Raw genomic sequence first — 15,906 nt, 5'->3', positions numbered from 1 at the left:
AAAAAACTCCCTGGCGCATAGTGGGCTTTCTGCCCCCCCCCGGGAGGGGGCAGATTGGGGGGCTACTGCCCCCATCTGTCCCCCAGGGGGGGCAGAAAGTCTGTAATGGTGGTGGGGGGTGGGGGCATTGGCGTGCCAGTTTCGGGCAGCCCCCACCCTAAAAAAACAAGTGCACAAAAAAAAATCCCTGGTGCATAGTGGGCTTTCTGCCCCCCGGGGGGGCAAATTGGGGGCTACTGCTCCCATTTGCCCCCCGGGGGGGGCAGAAAGGCTGTAATGGTGCCGGGGGGGTGGGGGCATTGGCCCGCCTATTTCAGGCAGCCCCCACCCTAAAAAAAGTGCCCCCAAAAAAATGTCCTGGTGTATAGTGGGCTTTCTGCCCCCGGGGGGGGGCAGATTGGGGGGCTATTGCCCCATGTGCCCCCCAGGGGGGGCAGAAAGACTAAATACTATAAATGTATTTATGGGGGGAGTGAAGGCACTTGCCCAAGGGGCCGCTCCCCCCTCCCTGGTGTCTAGTGGGTGGATCCCTGCTTGGGGATTGCCCTCCTGGGGCACTCGGGAGGGGTGCCATTGGAAAGGGGAGATTCCAATGATACCTCTCCCTTCTTTCTACGTGCTCAGGGGGCTGAGATAGCCCACTGAGCATGTAGAAAGTGAAACTGAAAGGCTCCTTTTAGTTTCGGTTTGTGTTCAATGACGACAGCGCGACGTGCGCGCTGATCGCCAGTGAACAGAAACCAGGGAGGGGGCCTCGGGAGCTGGGGAAGCTCTTCCCCAGCTCCCAAGGTCAGAGGGGTGAAAAGGAAATCCCTCTGCTGTCGGCAGCAGAGGGATTTCGTGCCCCTGGCGTCATGACGGAATGGTTCCGTCATCAGCACAGGAGCACCGATGCTCATGAAGGAACCATTCCGTCATGAGCATGGAAGGGGTTAATTTGGCTTCTAGAGGCAAAGGGTCACTGAGGTTGCTCGTCCCTATTCTAAAAGTTGTTACCCAGAAAAACATGTTTAGAGATATAAACATGTAATCGAGATGAGAAGATTGTTTGTTGGAGTGGAAGGTGGCTACTGGTGGATCATCCTCAACGTAGCGACCGTTTAAGGCCCTTAAATTAAGTTGCTCCAAAGATCGTACTAAGTTTTTTGAGTGCTTTGTTGATTTCTGATTTTTTTGTTGGGCCTTGTGTTGGTACGCCCCATGCTGCATTCAGATCTTGGATGAGGTCATTGTCTTCGTCTTTGTTAATGAGGTGCATAGTAAAGTTGCCGGCCAAGATGAATGAGTCGAACTCCCTTGCTTCCATTATTTTTTCCAGTGTTTTTGCCAAGTCATCCACCGCTTTTTGTTTCTGCTTGGGGTCGATGTATGTATTAATTATAATTACTCCCTTGACCTGCTTTTTTGACCGGAACAGGATCTTTACCACCTGTATGGCACTTGGGGGAGGTATGTGAAAATCCATTATCTCAAATTCGCCTATTGTAGGTATTGAGGCGAAGAACATTAAGCCTCCTGACCTTCGCCCAAAGATGGCGTTTTTGTTTGCCAGAATGCAGCACGAAGTAAACCCTTGGAGCTCGAATGCTTTTTCTTCCCAAGTTTCTTGGAGCAATAGAAGGTCGAATGCACTCAGGTATTGAAGAAATTCGGGATCTTTGCTTTTACTAGCTAAGCTGTTGATGTTCCAGGAGCAGATTCTGAGTTCCCTGGGCTTGCCAGAACGAGTGGTGACTTCTTCCCTCTTTTGTCAGTTATCGACAGTCGTTGTGATGATTGTACGTTGTATTGACTTCAAGTTATGGATGGTTTTTGGCGAAAAATGCCTACCTTGAGTTTGATTTTGACCAGGCCGAGGACTTTTTATGTCTAGTGGCAACAAATTCGGCGAACTGCTCCTTGCTCCCTTGAGTATGTAGTTAGTGATTTTTTTTAACCGAGGGTCTTGTCGATGGTAAGAGAGGTGTCGGATAGCGTGGTCGCTGTTCAAGCCTCTGTTCAATCCCCCATTGTTGGAATGTTGCTCCTTCTTCCATAATTTTGTGTGCTATTTCTTGTGAGTGCCATGTTGCTTTTGTTATGTCTGGGCGATGAGGCTCAGTATTTGGCTGAAACGCTATTTGCATAAGATCATTGGAGTTAATGGTTGCTAGGTTGGTCACTGAGCGTAGGAGTCTTAGTATATTACTCCTATTTAGTATATCATCCCTACCTCGAGATGTATATTCAGGGATGAATAAAATTGATGTTGGGCTATTCACATGCTCTGGTGTTGGTGAGTTGGTTTGAGGTCTCTCGTAGCCCTGTTGAGTTGGTTGAGGGGAGTGACTTGGGCGTATCATATCCAAGTAATTTGGTTGTTCATTTTGATCGCGGTCTATCCTCGGTTCCCAGGTTTTGTTGTTCAACTTGCATACAGATTGCTTAGTTGGCTCCGCATTGATAGCCATGGCGTTTTCATCTCTTCCTGTTGTTGGAACACTTTCGGATGGAGTTAGTTCAGCATTATAAGCGTTATGTACTATTTGAGTTGGTTTGAATTGTAAGAGTTTCTGTTGGAGTTTATTTGGGGTTTTTGGTACGGGTTTCTTAGTAACGCTAGCTGTCAATTTTACGCAATGTGGTGGGGACTCTGATGAAGTATTTTCAGCGACCTTGCACGTGGGAGGTGATTGTTCGTTATAATTTGGTATCCTGCTTAGGTGGCTGGTAAAGGAGAAGAATTCAATTGTATTTCAATTGAGTTTAATCTTGCCTCCGTTAGTAATCGATTTCTTCCTTTCCTTTTTTTCTTTCTACGGATCCTACTAGAGGCCTGTTTCTCTGCTGGCGATGGTTCAAATATAGTCGCAGAGTGGTCATTAGCTCTGTTTCCGTAAGTCTGGACGATGGTATTTGGACTGAGGACAGAGCAGTTACTGGGCTCTGCTCAGCCCGCTGCTCCGTCGTTAGGCCTGTTGGCGCCACTGGGAGCTCTAGAGGTAGATCTGAGGTTTGCGGGATCCTGGTTTGTTGAACTGTCGATTTTAGGTCGGATATCAAGTCGCCTAACATAGATGGTAAGAATGATAGTTTATCTAAGATTGGATCACAGGGTAGTAATTGTGATGGAGCTAGTTGAGCAGCAGAAACGGCATCTTGACCCCTCCTTATCAGAATGTTTAGTTCCGAAATTTTCCAGTCGATTCCTGAGATGGAATCGGCCATTGTCTGCAGAACAGAAAGCTGCATGTCCATTTTATGAGACTGAAATTCCAAGGCTGTAGCCGAGTGTTGCAGGGTGTTCAAGATTGTTACCCATATAGACTCGGGGCTAGCTTTCCTGGGTTACTACTCCTCTCTAATGTTGGAGATGCGTCGATGGATGGTTTCCCTTCCGATGGTTTGAGGCTATAAGTAGCAACTAGTTCCTCCCACTCCAGTGCTGCTATGGAAGACATGTCATTATTTATGGAGTTGTTGATTGATTGAGAATCGTTGTATGGTAGTAAGGTACGGCGTTGAGATGGATTTGTCGTTGCTAACTTGTTGTTTAAGACTGTTTGTTCAGGAGTGTTACACAAGTTTAGTTGAAGTGACTTAATTTTGGACAAGGATGTGTTTAAAAATGGAAGTGATTGAGTACCACTTCCTTGCTCTTCAATAAATGTAAATGGTTTTGGTCATGGGTCTCTAGTTTCCCTCGTTGAATTGAATGAACTGCTAAGTAGCTGAGAAGAAGATATGTCTTCTCTTTGCTCCTCATTGTGGATCAGTACCTTGACTTTCACTTACGCGTCTTGATTTCCTATGGGGCCGAGCTGAACTTCCCAGGATGAGTCTCGCCCTGATCCATTGGGTGAGCATCAGTTACTGTCTCTAGAGGCTCAGCTTTCTTTGGTAAACTCCATTCGTTGATGGAAATTTTTCTAGTAGATGCCATTTCCGAAGTTTTGTAATTAGTGGGGTCTAGGTCTGCTATGTGATTGTCCGCTGCCGCTCTTCTAGAAGCAGGTGGTACTGGTTTTGGTGCGACTGCGGCAGTCTCAATTCTGGGTGAGTAGGGGACTTCAGCTAGTCGGGAGTCGACTATTTGGTCACTAGTAGTCCGGCTACAGTCAAATTCGCTTTGTAAGAGCGGTGTGTGAAGTCCACTAATGTTTCCTATCTTAGAATAAATAGCTGTCCCAGGGTCTTTTAGGAACGAGAACTTAGTGTAAATCTTTGGTTGGTGGGAACATATCCTTTTCTTTGCTGCCATTCTATCAATGATTACTAGGTTATCTAAAACCGTTGGTGCTGGCTTTGATGCTGAAGGTAATAAGGTTTGTATAGATCTCTGCGGTTGCTGAAGGGCTGTAATTAGACAAGGGGATGCAGCAGAGGACTTGGTTTGAGCGTTTTTATTTGTTATTAGAATTGAGGCTGAATTTTGGTTTACTGTTAGTATTGGCATTTCCGCTAGTGCAAGAGTTGTGTCCTCTTTTATTTTGTTGCAGACGGAATGGCTGTCTTGCTGCGAATTGTTTGGATGTAGTGGGGATGCTGGGTCCAATTTCCCCAGTTTCCTTTTCCGTGATTTAGATTTAAGTTTAGGGTTGGATTTTGGTTTTGGTATCTGTCTAATTCTTCCTGATCTCATTGTTCTGCTTTTTCCTTCTTTTTCCCTTCCCTCTTCCCTTCTTTTTTGGCTTGTTGTGTCCTTGTTGTGTCTCGTCGCTGGCGATTTGTTAGAGTTGGACAAGCAGATCAAATGGAATCAGCTGCAGGGTTCCTGCTAAGGCTTCCCGGTTTTTCCCCAGTTTATGCTCTGATTCTGACTATGGCATACCGGTGGCGGATTAGTGCCTACTGGAGAGTAGTTTCCGCTGGTTGCTAACAGGTAGCTGATGTTAAATTTGATTTTGGGGGGTGTGCGCAGAGAGGGTACAGAGAGGGTACAGTAGAGGCAAGCGGTGCTCACGGGGAGGACCGCGGATCAGCTGGACCTAGTCGAGCTGTCTTACTGTCACTGCCCGGGCTCTTACTTAGCAGCTGCCTCTATTGGCAGCCGCGCTCATGCTTTTCCGTCCTGTGGCCCTGTGGCGCAACCCCCCCGACCCCCTTCCTGCTCCTGCTCCTGGCGCGGTCACAGTCACACAACTCCCACGCCTCGCTACCAATGGCTGAGAACTGAGTCCGGGAGCAAAGATTATTCTTTCTCCCTGGCACAAAGGGAGAAGAATCACAGACCCGCAGCCCGGCGAGGTCAAGGGGTGCAGGTGCAGGGCCGGGGGTGCAGGAGGGATAACGGGGGACAGATAGTCAAGTGCTCACCGGGTGTGCAGAACCAATGGTCTACTCCTTCTCCTTCTTTTCAGCGAGCAAGCGCTGGTTAAGGGGGTGTACCGGCACTGATACCGGCAGTATCGTGAGTCTCACAAGTCCAGGAACAGGAGGGCGGGGAACGGGTAGGTGCTCGAGCAGTGTACGGGTGGGCGCAAGTGGGTGTTTGAGCAGGTTTTCCGGCTGCCAGCAGCCTCCAGCAGTTTCCCCCGTGGCTCGGCTCCGCTCCCCCTCACCACCTCGCTCCTCGCTCCAAGCTCCTTCCTGCTCTGCGCTCTGCACTCTGTACTGCGTTAGGAATAATCAATGGTCTGGCTGTAGCTCCGATAGAGACTGGCAGCAAAGCACCGCAAAACCCAGAACCTTTGGCTATATTTGCTTTTCCAAACACATACAAGGCAGGACTCTAGAACTGCTGTAGGTTTTGATGGGTGTTGGCTTATTTCGTGAAATAGCTATTAAGCCAACTTGAAAATTCAATGCTAATTTGTACCAGCTTTGAGTTCAAAGAGAATCCAGTTAATGTCCTCTCTTTAAGCTTCTTCTCTGAGAGCTACCGTCAAGCCAATTCAAAAACATGAATTCTGCTTCAACAGCCTCTGTGGCTATTGGCACCTCAAAAGAATAGAAAGATCTAGTCACGAAACATTGTGGCATGAGCAGATGTAACTTACTGCTTGAGTTTTGAGGTAAGTCTCATCTACCACAGAATAAGACACTGTCACAAAAAGTATCTTTGGGAATTGGTGCTTTGCCTTGAAAGAGCATCACAGAATTTCCCCAAGCAACATGTGAGTCAATCCGAGGGGATTGCTTTCAAAATTGGATATACAGCACAACTTTCAGTCACCTGGAGCTTTTTCTCTTCTGCAACCTGTAGCACCTGCCAAGCTGATCAGAGGCTCCAAAACCCAATTTACTCATTTGCAATCAGTTCCCACTTCATTTCTTCTTAATGATAACTAACATGTTTAGGTCAAACCTCTAATCATCATGATATTAAAGGTGTGTGCCACATTCCTCTCCTGATGAAAGATTAGAGTCAAATAACAGGAACGATAATTATCTGAATGACCTCCGCAGAATGATGGTGATAGCAGGGTGTTGATCATACTTGATATACTCATGGCATTTTACATCATCCACCATTAAGGTTTGATCAACAGACTATCAAACGCAAGTATCTCAGAAACTATCCCAAATATTGTCATTCTCCTCAGAGACATATGATCTCCTGTGTGGTGGAAATAATATTGTCCCATGTACTGGTTAATTTGTGCTTACTATGTCAGACACTCATCTGAGTCTAGGCATAGGAACCAATAGAAGTGTGCACCCAAACCCACAAATTCAAAACCTGAATGTCAATTGCAACTTGGGGACTAACAACAAGGAGGAGTGTGTTGTACTGCAAGACTGGTGCAAAGTGGTAGTAAGACAGAAGTATTAGTGAGACATTATGCAAGAACCCCAAGGTAAGGATGCGAACTACAGTATGAAGGGATAGGAGTCTTACTAGAATCAACTAGAACCCCTTTCTTTAATATTCCAGTAAGTCCTTTCACATAGAGTTAATCACCCACTAGCTCCTACTCAGTTCAGCCATACAAGAAAGAAAAGTAAAATCTGCTGAAGGTAGTAGTAATCTACTGTTGTGGAAGTAAGTAGTAATCCACTGGTGTGAAAGTAGCAGTCCACTACTGTGCAGATTCTCCTACATCACTAAGATGGATCGCAGTTATTATCCATAAAAATGGAGTTATTTCCCTACTGCGAAGAAACAGGATGTAACCAGGTCCCTTTGAGAGTTGGTAGAAGACTGTGCATTACCTCGAAATGCAATAAGGAACACAGAATATTGCAAGAAAAGTGCAAAGGGAGATGTTCAGAAGCATCACATGGACACAGCAGGTCTAGTAGGGAGCATGAAGAAGAAGTGGTCTCCTCAGAAAGTACTGTCAAAAGAGTTACAGCCAAAGGGGAAAGGAAACACTCAGGAATGAAGAGATCAGGAGCAAGGAGTTGTCCAGCTGGTGTCCAGGTTTAGCTGTTCCTAAGGCATTCCGAAGGCATCCGAGGCCAAACTGGAGCTAACTTTTTCATTCCCAACCTGCCTGGAATAGCTGTACTCGATGCCGGAGTACCACAGTACCTACCTGACGCCTTTAAGATGTGGAGTCTCCCCGAAAAAGGAAGAGGATTTAGGCTAACAGCTAGAGTGGTTGACCTCGAAGCTGGGGAACCAGGTTTGACTCTTGGCAGGGACGCTCAAGATCTTGTGATTCGGGGCAAATCACTTAATCTCCCTGTGCCTAACAAAAATGAAGGTGTATATCTGTCACGCAACTGGTGCTCATGTAAAGCACTTTGATACCTTCAGGTCTAGTTTGCCCTATATAAACACCCCCCCCCCCCCCCAAAAAAAAAAGAATCTGTGATGGACCACACTGCAGACCTTGTTGCCCATGTAAGGGAACCCTGACATGTAGCCCTTTACACTTCTTCTCTGTCTGACATGGGCTCAACTTTACATGTAGACCAATAACCCCCAGGTTATTTTTGAGCTGTTCAAACTCCTGGTTTGACAAATAAGCCAGAAACCATGTAGTACGTGCGACCCAATTCCCATAAACCCAATTAAGGTAAATAAAATAGATTTTTCGCAACACCCTGGATGTTTCTTTTTTGAACAAGTTAGTCTGAGGACCCAAGACTGGTCAATTCCCTCTGCCAGCAAAATCCCAACCTAGCCTGGGTATCTGTGTTGACACAAATCTATCTCTGGATACCTAGGCTGCTAAGGTTGCCAACTTCTGCCTTCTTCAACTCATGACTCTGAAGTAAATGTTTCCATCATTGAACAACAGTATCACTGTTTGTCTAATGTAATATTCCAGTGCCTGCTGGACCATAGCAGCATAACCACAAAACTGCCCAGATGAATACATGTACAGGGATTGAAGTCTGGACTATGGCTGTCCATCAGCAGTATGGTCTGTTTTAAGGCTAGGCTAGTTTGATCATACATAAAGTAATCTATGCGAACATCTAAATTCCTTGCCTTCAATCTGAAATGGAACAGTTCTTGACGATTTTTAAACTCCACAGATCAAACTCTTTTCTATGTACCTAAATCAAAATCTGAGATTTACGACAAGTGTGTGCTGCCTGTTGTTGGTTTGCCCTACCACCGTCTGTGCATTTTGAAACTCAGGGGAATATTTATAATGAAGTGGTGGAGCGCAGCGTTAGCCTCCTTGGCTTAACGCAGCACTCTGTCACTTCAGAAACGCAGGGCTGCACCATGTTTACAACAAGATGGTGCAGCCCTGCATTTTTGCCTGCGCGTTTTTTAACTTAGCCGCCTAGCGCCAATGCAGGCATCCTTGCACCATAGTGCAAGAGTATCTGCGTTGAGGGGAAGATTGTTTATGTGCAGAAATGTGCCCCTTCCTGCACATAAACAAACTTTAAATGCCGTTTTGTAACTTTTATGTGTCCTGTTTAATGCAGCACACATAAAAGTTGCAAAATGTCATTTGTTTTCTGATTGTGTATGCGCAGGAAGGGTCGATCTCCTGCACATAAACAGTCAATGGCATTTTGCAGTTTCTATGTGTTCTGCACAATGCAGCACACAAGGAAACAGCAAAAACAAGGTAAAATAAAGAACTTCTCCTCAATTCGCCTGTTTAAAACCAGGTTTTCCCTGGGCTTAATGTTGGTGCTGCCTCCTATTTACACCACCTTTGTAAATAGAGGCAGAGTCAAAATCAATGGGCGTTGCTGTGGAACAGCCGCCGGAAAACCTGTGTCCCTTTTCACACTAAGTACAGCATGAAAGGTTGCCTTATATACAAGGCAGCGTTAAGCCACGTTAAGTGGTTTAACGCTGCCTTGTAAATAAGGGAAGCCTCTATCCCCACCACCACATCACTAAAACATGCCCCACAGTGGCTTAGATCAATCTGGTTGTCCCACTGCTAATTCCTTGTGTTTTTCTACTCTCAGCATCCTCTTTCTTATTTTTGCTTTATTGGCTATGAGACTATACTACAGTTCCTTGCATTATTTATCTATGGAGCCACAGTGCTTTATCTACATGGCTGTTTAGAAATAAACGTAAGATAGTAATAACACACAAGTTAGATCTAGAGTTTGTGTCATCCACAAACTGACTTTCTATTCCAGGTGCATGCAACTGATGCTGAGATTTATTTCTGGTACAAGGGCAAAGAACCAAATTCAGGATGCTGACAGAAAGTGGTTGGAAACATCAGCCCAAGAGTACTTCTACAGTCTGACAAAACAAGGTCTAACAAATAAACTAAAAAGAAAATAATTTTAGTGCATGGCCCACTGCTATGGCAAACATACCGACCACTCAGGGCACAAACAAACAGGGACGGCTTCTCCGCTAAGGCAGAGGCACGTCGCCCCATTGCATTGTTTTATTTTTAGTATTGCAGTTGCAGTGCAGTGCTGCCAGGTTGTTAGGGCAGGGCGGGTTGGTGCTGGACTTCCCTGACGTCGAGGTCGAAGGAGGAGTAGTGGCTGCACCTTAAGTGTGCATGATGGTTTGGCCGGCCATCTTGGGCCAGCCAAATAGTCATGCACACATTACATTTTCTCCATTCAGGCTGCATAACAGCCTGGGTGGAGAACATGCCCAGCCTCCCAGTCCCTCTGTTGAATAGCACTCAGACTAATCACAACGTTGCTGTAAGGCAGCGTTGTGATTGGTCTGGAGATTCTGGGAGGTCGTGTGCTTCCGGGTTCCTGCTGGAGGAGAGGCACCAGCTGGAGATGACCTGAAAAGTTTTGTTTTCTTTTGTAACATTTTTTTCCTACACCCACATTCCCTACCAGCCACCACTGCAACCAAAACCATTTAACTTTCAGGAACCCTGCACAACCAGCATGTTGCTGGTTAGTAACCTGCTAAAGAACAAGAGTGTCTAACATCACTCCTAGAGCGACGAACCCTGCCAGATTGTTAAGATGTCTCTTTATCATAAACTGATGAAAGCCCCATCTACATTGGAGTCTTTGGTAGCAGTGGTCAACAAAATCTGAAATACATCAGCCCTCCTAGACCAACTATAAACTCTCCACTGTTTGAGGCAACAAGGCACCCCTAAGTGGCCAGGAAGCCTTAGTTTGCCTACCTAGCCACTGAAAAGACTTGATATCCATCTTCAGGGTCTGGGAATACCCCCCCCCCCCATCTTGCACTAAGCCAAGAGGAGGTGAAACCTAATTACTTTGAGATCCTACAGCAACCATTATCTTTTCCAGTGCACCAGTGCCCATTTAGTCAATGACATATGTTGCATCTGCAGTTCCTGAAGACTCCAGAAGTGTGCTTGAGACATTGTGTCAGCACTTTACAGATTTCATCCCTTTCGAAGGAAGTACATAGGGCCTGATTAGGATGCTGGTCATCCTGCCTGGAATGGGACCGCCTGACTAGCTGTTGGCGGACTCGCCATAGGGATTACGATGTGACTGCCTTCAAGGCGATCGCACTGTGTATATTTTGTATTGCAACTTGTGCTGCAGGCTGCAAGCACATTCCACAGTACAAAAGATACACATTTTGCATATCCCTGCACTACAGGACAGGCGCCGTGTAGGGGAACAAAATAGGTGCCTCCCAGAACCCAAGGCTGATAACAAGGGGGACCCGCTAGGGGCCCCAAAAGTCCCTTTCCAACTGGCTTTTCCTAGCGGGTTAACTGCCATGAAATGAGAAGCGGAAAGGGATAATGTAATCCCTGCTGCGGTGTCTGAGCATGAACTGCCACTGTTGTAGGGATTCAAGTCCCTCTGATGCACCGACGGGCTCCTTGACCATCCGCCTGCCATTGTAATGTGGCGGGCGGTCAAGAGGTATCCGATGGCGGTGGGATGGCCACCGACAGGCTGACGGTGGCGGTCTCAACCCCATCATGAGCAGGCCCATAGTTATCTTGTTGTCATTGTAATATCAATCCCATTTTTACCTGGCTGTGGTGAATAATAACGGGTAGTACATTTTATTTTAGATTTTATTGTGTCACAGTTAACAGTATATTACTTCTTCTGTCAGGAAAATGTCGTCATTACCAGAAAAATAAGTGTTGTTTGGTTAATAACTACTGAAAATAATTTATTACGTATATATATATTTTTTGCAGCGTGCTAGACCTAAACGCATTTGAACGGCAGAACAAAGCAGAAGGCCTTGGCATGGTAACAGAAGAAGGATCAGGTATTATCTTATTTAAACTTTCTGTACTGATTGGTTGATGAAAGGGTAGTGCATGCTATGAGGTTTAGCAAGCAACACAATAAATTATTCATTTTATTATTCACAGGTAGCGCAGCTGCAGTCAGTGCACTCATATTGGGTTAAATGTTTGTGATCACTTCTAAGAACAGTCAGAAAAAGAGGGTGTGGAGTTTCTGCTATGTAAACATGTATATTTGCTTAGACGAATTGCCACACTCTGGTAGTTAAAACCCTTTTAAGTAAGCGTTACCTCCAAACTAACATACCTAAGTTGACATTGTTGGAGAATTCAAATGCTTATACCAAAGATCACAGAAACTAATCTTTTGTTAAGGCAGAAGTATTTTCTACCATTTACATGCCTGATTTTTTTTGTAAATGTAAATAGGTAAACTTATTTGACCCTTTGATTCATAGCCTGCAGTAGTAACTACCAGGTTTTTGTCTTTTTCCTGTTTTGTTGCGTAAAAATGTAAGGTGTCCTGAGGCTCAAAATATTCTCTGTCGCCCTCCCCACAGTCTCCATTTGTACCTTTTCAATTTCAGTATTATACAACGTAGAAGTGCCCTGTAATAAACCAAAAACAGTCTGTTTCAGCCCAAATACACTGACTTCTGATACCCAGTGTATTTTGTACTTCATGTATGTAGTCTTTGACCATCTTCATTCATGTATGCCCTGTGTCACTTACTGAACTTCAATATGTCTGCCACCACCTTGAAGCAGACATACAAAAAAATCACATGAGCATGCATTGAAATGTGGGGTTGATGATGGACATTTGGCAAGGTGCTGTCATTCATGGACTTTTTGCCAATCAGGATACTGTTTCAGGGATGGATTGCATTAGCAGACTATGCCGTGCATTCCTAGGCTTATTTCCTAAATAAACTCATGACTCTTTATATAGCGGATGGAAAGCAGTTAATAGTATCTGCATCTTGGGTGATATTAAACTAGGGTTTGAGCTGCAGTGCCTAGGGGTTAGCCTTTTCTAACCTAAGTTAGAGACATGAAGTAGGGGCTGTACCAAGACCTAGAATACCCAACACAAGATGCTGGTGAAGCAGAAAGCAGAGAATCCCAGTTTCTTTGCTTATGATCCATCTCCCAGGTAAGGTGGACTAGCAGTCTATGTGCCGAACTGAAATTTTGTGCTGCATGTTATATGTTGTGAGGTGAATACAGACTCACACATGGCTTCCCAAAATATCTGCTAAAATGATTGGCTCAGTGATAATGAAAATGGTCATGGCAGATAAGTATACCATGCCCAGTGATCCTCCCAGAATACTCAAAGTCTCAGGATGTTGACACATGATCACATTCATCAGACATAGTTTGGTCCATATAATCGTGGACCAGCTTTGTCTCGCTTAATTGTATTGGGCATTGTAATAAATAGGTTCAGTGTTGGGCACTTTTCAGGCATGGCTGAAAATATAATCATTCATACGTAGGCAATATTAAGAAATCATCCTCCATGTTTTTCCATCAAAAGCGTTTAATTAATAGACAATGTAACTTGGCTAGTTGCATTGTTTTGGTACAGAAAATGGTCTGTCTACCAAGTTCAACGTTATTTAATTTGTACCAAAACCTAAAAAGTAGCAGGAGCATACCCTTTTATTGATCCATTCAACTGTGTGATCAAGACATTTCTTTGTCGAAACGCGTAACGTTTGAGGATTCAAACATTCTGCTCTTGCAAAGGACTTTCGAGTGTGCGTGTTCATGTGGGAATTATATATATATATATATATATATATATATATATATATATATATATATATATATATATATTCTTTGACTCTAGACCCACTCAAGTATATATGCTTTGGCTTTAGACCCACTGGCAAGACGTTTGTGCGTGTATGTGTGTGTGTATACACATATAAATAAATAAATATATATAAATAAATAAATATATATATACACATTTATATATACACACACATATGAAATGTCGAAAATGTTAAAAAAAGAAAAACAAATTAATTAAGAGGATGTAAGATATATATATATATATATATATATATATATATATATATACAAACAAATGCTAGTGTAATTTGCTTCTGTTTATTGTGAGATTGTTCCTGTTCCTTTGACTGTTCTTGGTTTTGCATAATGTGTTCGTACAACAGACCTCATTTGCCAAAACCAGTGCTGGGTGTGTTTTGTATCTGCTAAACATTCAAAAATCTTATTGTTATCCTTTTTCCCCTTTTGTTTTCTTCCAATCCAATGTTGTGCCCTTCTTACCTCAGTCATCACTCATGAGCGTGGTAAATATTCAACACAAGCTTGTGTTTTTTAGTTTTACCTCTCATTAGTATTGTGTCAGAACTGTACAGCTCCTGAAATCCCCTTCACCCTTCCCACTCCAGTTTTGTTACTGTTGAATTCATTTTCTGTTTAGTCCCCAAATATTCTAACTTTTTTGGTGGGTCAGAATTCTTAATATTTTTCCAACTACTTTATTCTCAGGATTTGGACAGCAACTGGCACATTAGACATAAGAGCAGAATTATATTTAATTTAATTTATATATTATATTATTGTTTTGCTGTCGTCATGGTACCTGTAGTGATTGAGAGTAATGGTCCGAACTTGTTCATTGTGTTACAGTCTTTAGGTAGGGGTTCTGTTACATGTTCAATGTTGTTTTGTGAATGCACGTGTTAGTGCAAGGAGTGAAATCAGTGGTGGATCCAGACAAGTGGGGATGCCAGGGTGCATTCAACATCTCAAAGATCCCTGATCTATTCTCATATTGTCAACACTCCAAGACACTGCTTTTAAGTTTTCACGTTTAGTTGATGATGGTCAATGTAAACATTTTATGTGAAAACACAGATCTTAAACGAAAGCTTGTTAGGTTATATTCAATCATTGAAGCTTGACATTTTAATTTTTTTTAAACTATTTTTGTTACGGTTGATAAACATGGCACAGCCAAGGTAGTGACCTTCACATAAAAAATAGTAATATGGAGTCCATCCGCAGTCTGGTCTTTAACAGTTCTTCTACAATTCCGTTTACAAGAGCCCTTTGGAAATATCTCTGTGGTGGGCTTTGGCGTGCTGTCGCATTGTAGCTTGAAATTTCGTCATAAAAGAAATATACAAGGTCTCTCTATAACTATAACTATAACAAAAATTGTAAATACATATATAAATATATCAATAACATTCAGGACCGTATTATGATGAGGCCTAGAAAGCCTCCGACCTGAGGTTGGAGGCTTTCCGGGCCTCATTGCAGTTTCAATTCTGACCGCCTAATTACAATTTAGGCTGTCGGAATTGAAACCGGCCGGTCATCCAAGCAGACTTCCGACAGGCTCCAAGAGCCCGTCGGCTAATCGGAGACTGGCCCGTAATCTCAATGGACGGCGCTTCTGCCGTTAGGATTATGATGCTCGATATCCGAAAGCTTGACTTTCTGGAAAGCTTGTCAGAAAGCAAGTTTGGGGCCCCTAGCAGGGCCCCCTTCTCCTTGCGGCCTCGGGTTTGGGGCCTAGGGGGCACCTATGGTGCCACCTGTTAATCCCTGCACCGCATGGGAGGCATCTTGAGGTGCCTGCCATGCAGTGTTGGGATTAACACAATCTCCCATTTCTCTATATGATCCTGTGCTATCACTGGTTTATGGGCACAGTAGAAGCTCCCATAGAGAAATTGGAGTATGCGTCCAGACCATGTGCGGTCGGTCACATTGTAATTGCGGTGTCGGGACTGCTGACCAGAGGTTGGTCGCTCCTGAGACCACAATGGTGTCGGTGGGATGTCACTCCGAGGAACATCATAATCGAGCCCAAAATATTTAAAAAACAAACCATTTTAATTAAAATTACAAAATAAACACCATAAATTTCTTGAAATTTTATAAAAATATTTTACACATTTAAAAACATTATTAATTATATATATTTATTATCATTTTAAACAAGCAAAAACATAATAATATAAATTATAAAAATGTAAAATTAATTATATAAATGTCCTTTTAATACATATACTATTCCCACTACAATTTATACTAAAGATGTATGAAATTTACTACTCCCACTTAACGCAATGCAACAGTAGGAAAACTGTTACTTCACACAGGGGTCAAATTTATTATTCCCACTCCAGTCAATGCAACACTAGGGAAAATGTTGGATTGCAGAGAGGTTATAATTACTATTCCAACTTTAGTCAATGCAACAGTAGAGAAAGTGTTAGATTGCGGAGGGGCGAAATGTACTATTTCCACGCCAGTCAGAACAACAGTAAGGAAAGTGTTGGATTGCAGAGGTGTAAAATTTACTATTCCAACT

The 15,906-nt window shown here is 43.7% G+C and overlaps 1 protein-coding gene across 1 annotated transcript in view; it reads left to right on the top strand.

Moving 5' to 3' along the window:
• Nucleotides 1-15,906, top strand: part of RYR2 (ryanodine receptor 2) — a 3,071,198-nt gene that overhangs the window by 2,507,348 nt on the left and 547,944 nt on the right. The window contains exon 79 of the mRNA XM_078648003.1: nt 11,484-11,557. Coding sequence (XP_078504129.1) covers nt 11,484-11,557 — 74 coding nt within the window. The remainder of the gene's footprint in view (nt 1-11,483; nt 11,558-15,906) is intronic.

The sequence above is a fragment of the Lissotriton helveticus genome, chromosome 6 (genome assembly GCF_964261635.1).
Source record: "Lissotriton helveticus chromosome 6, aLisHel1.1, whole genome shotgun sequence".
Classification (NCBI taxonomy): domain Eukaryota; kingdom Metazoa; phylum Chordata; class Amphibia; order Caudata; family Salamandridae; genus Lissotriton; species Lissotriton helveticus.
The sequence above is the reverse complement of the archived record's forward strand: the minus strand, read 5'-3'. Positions and strand labels throughout refer to the sequence as shown.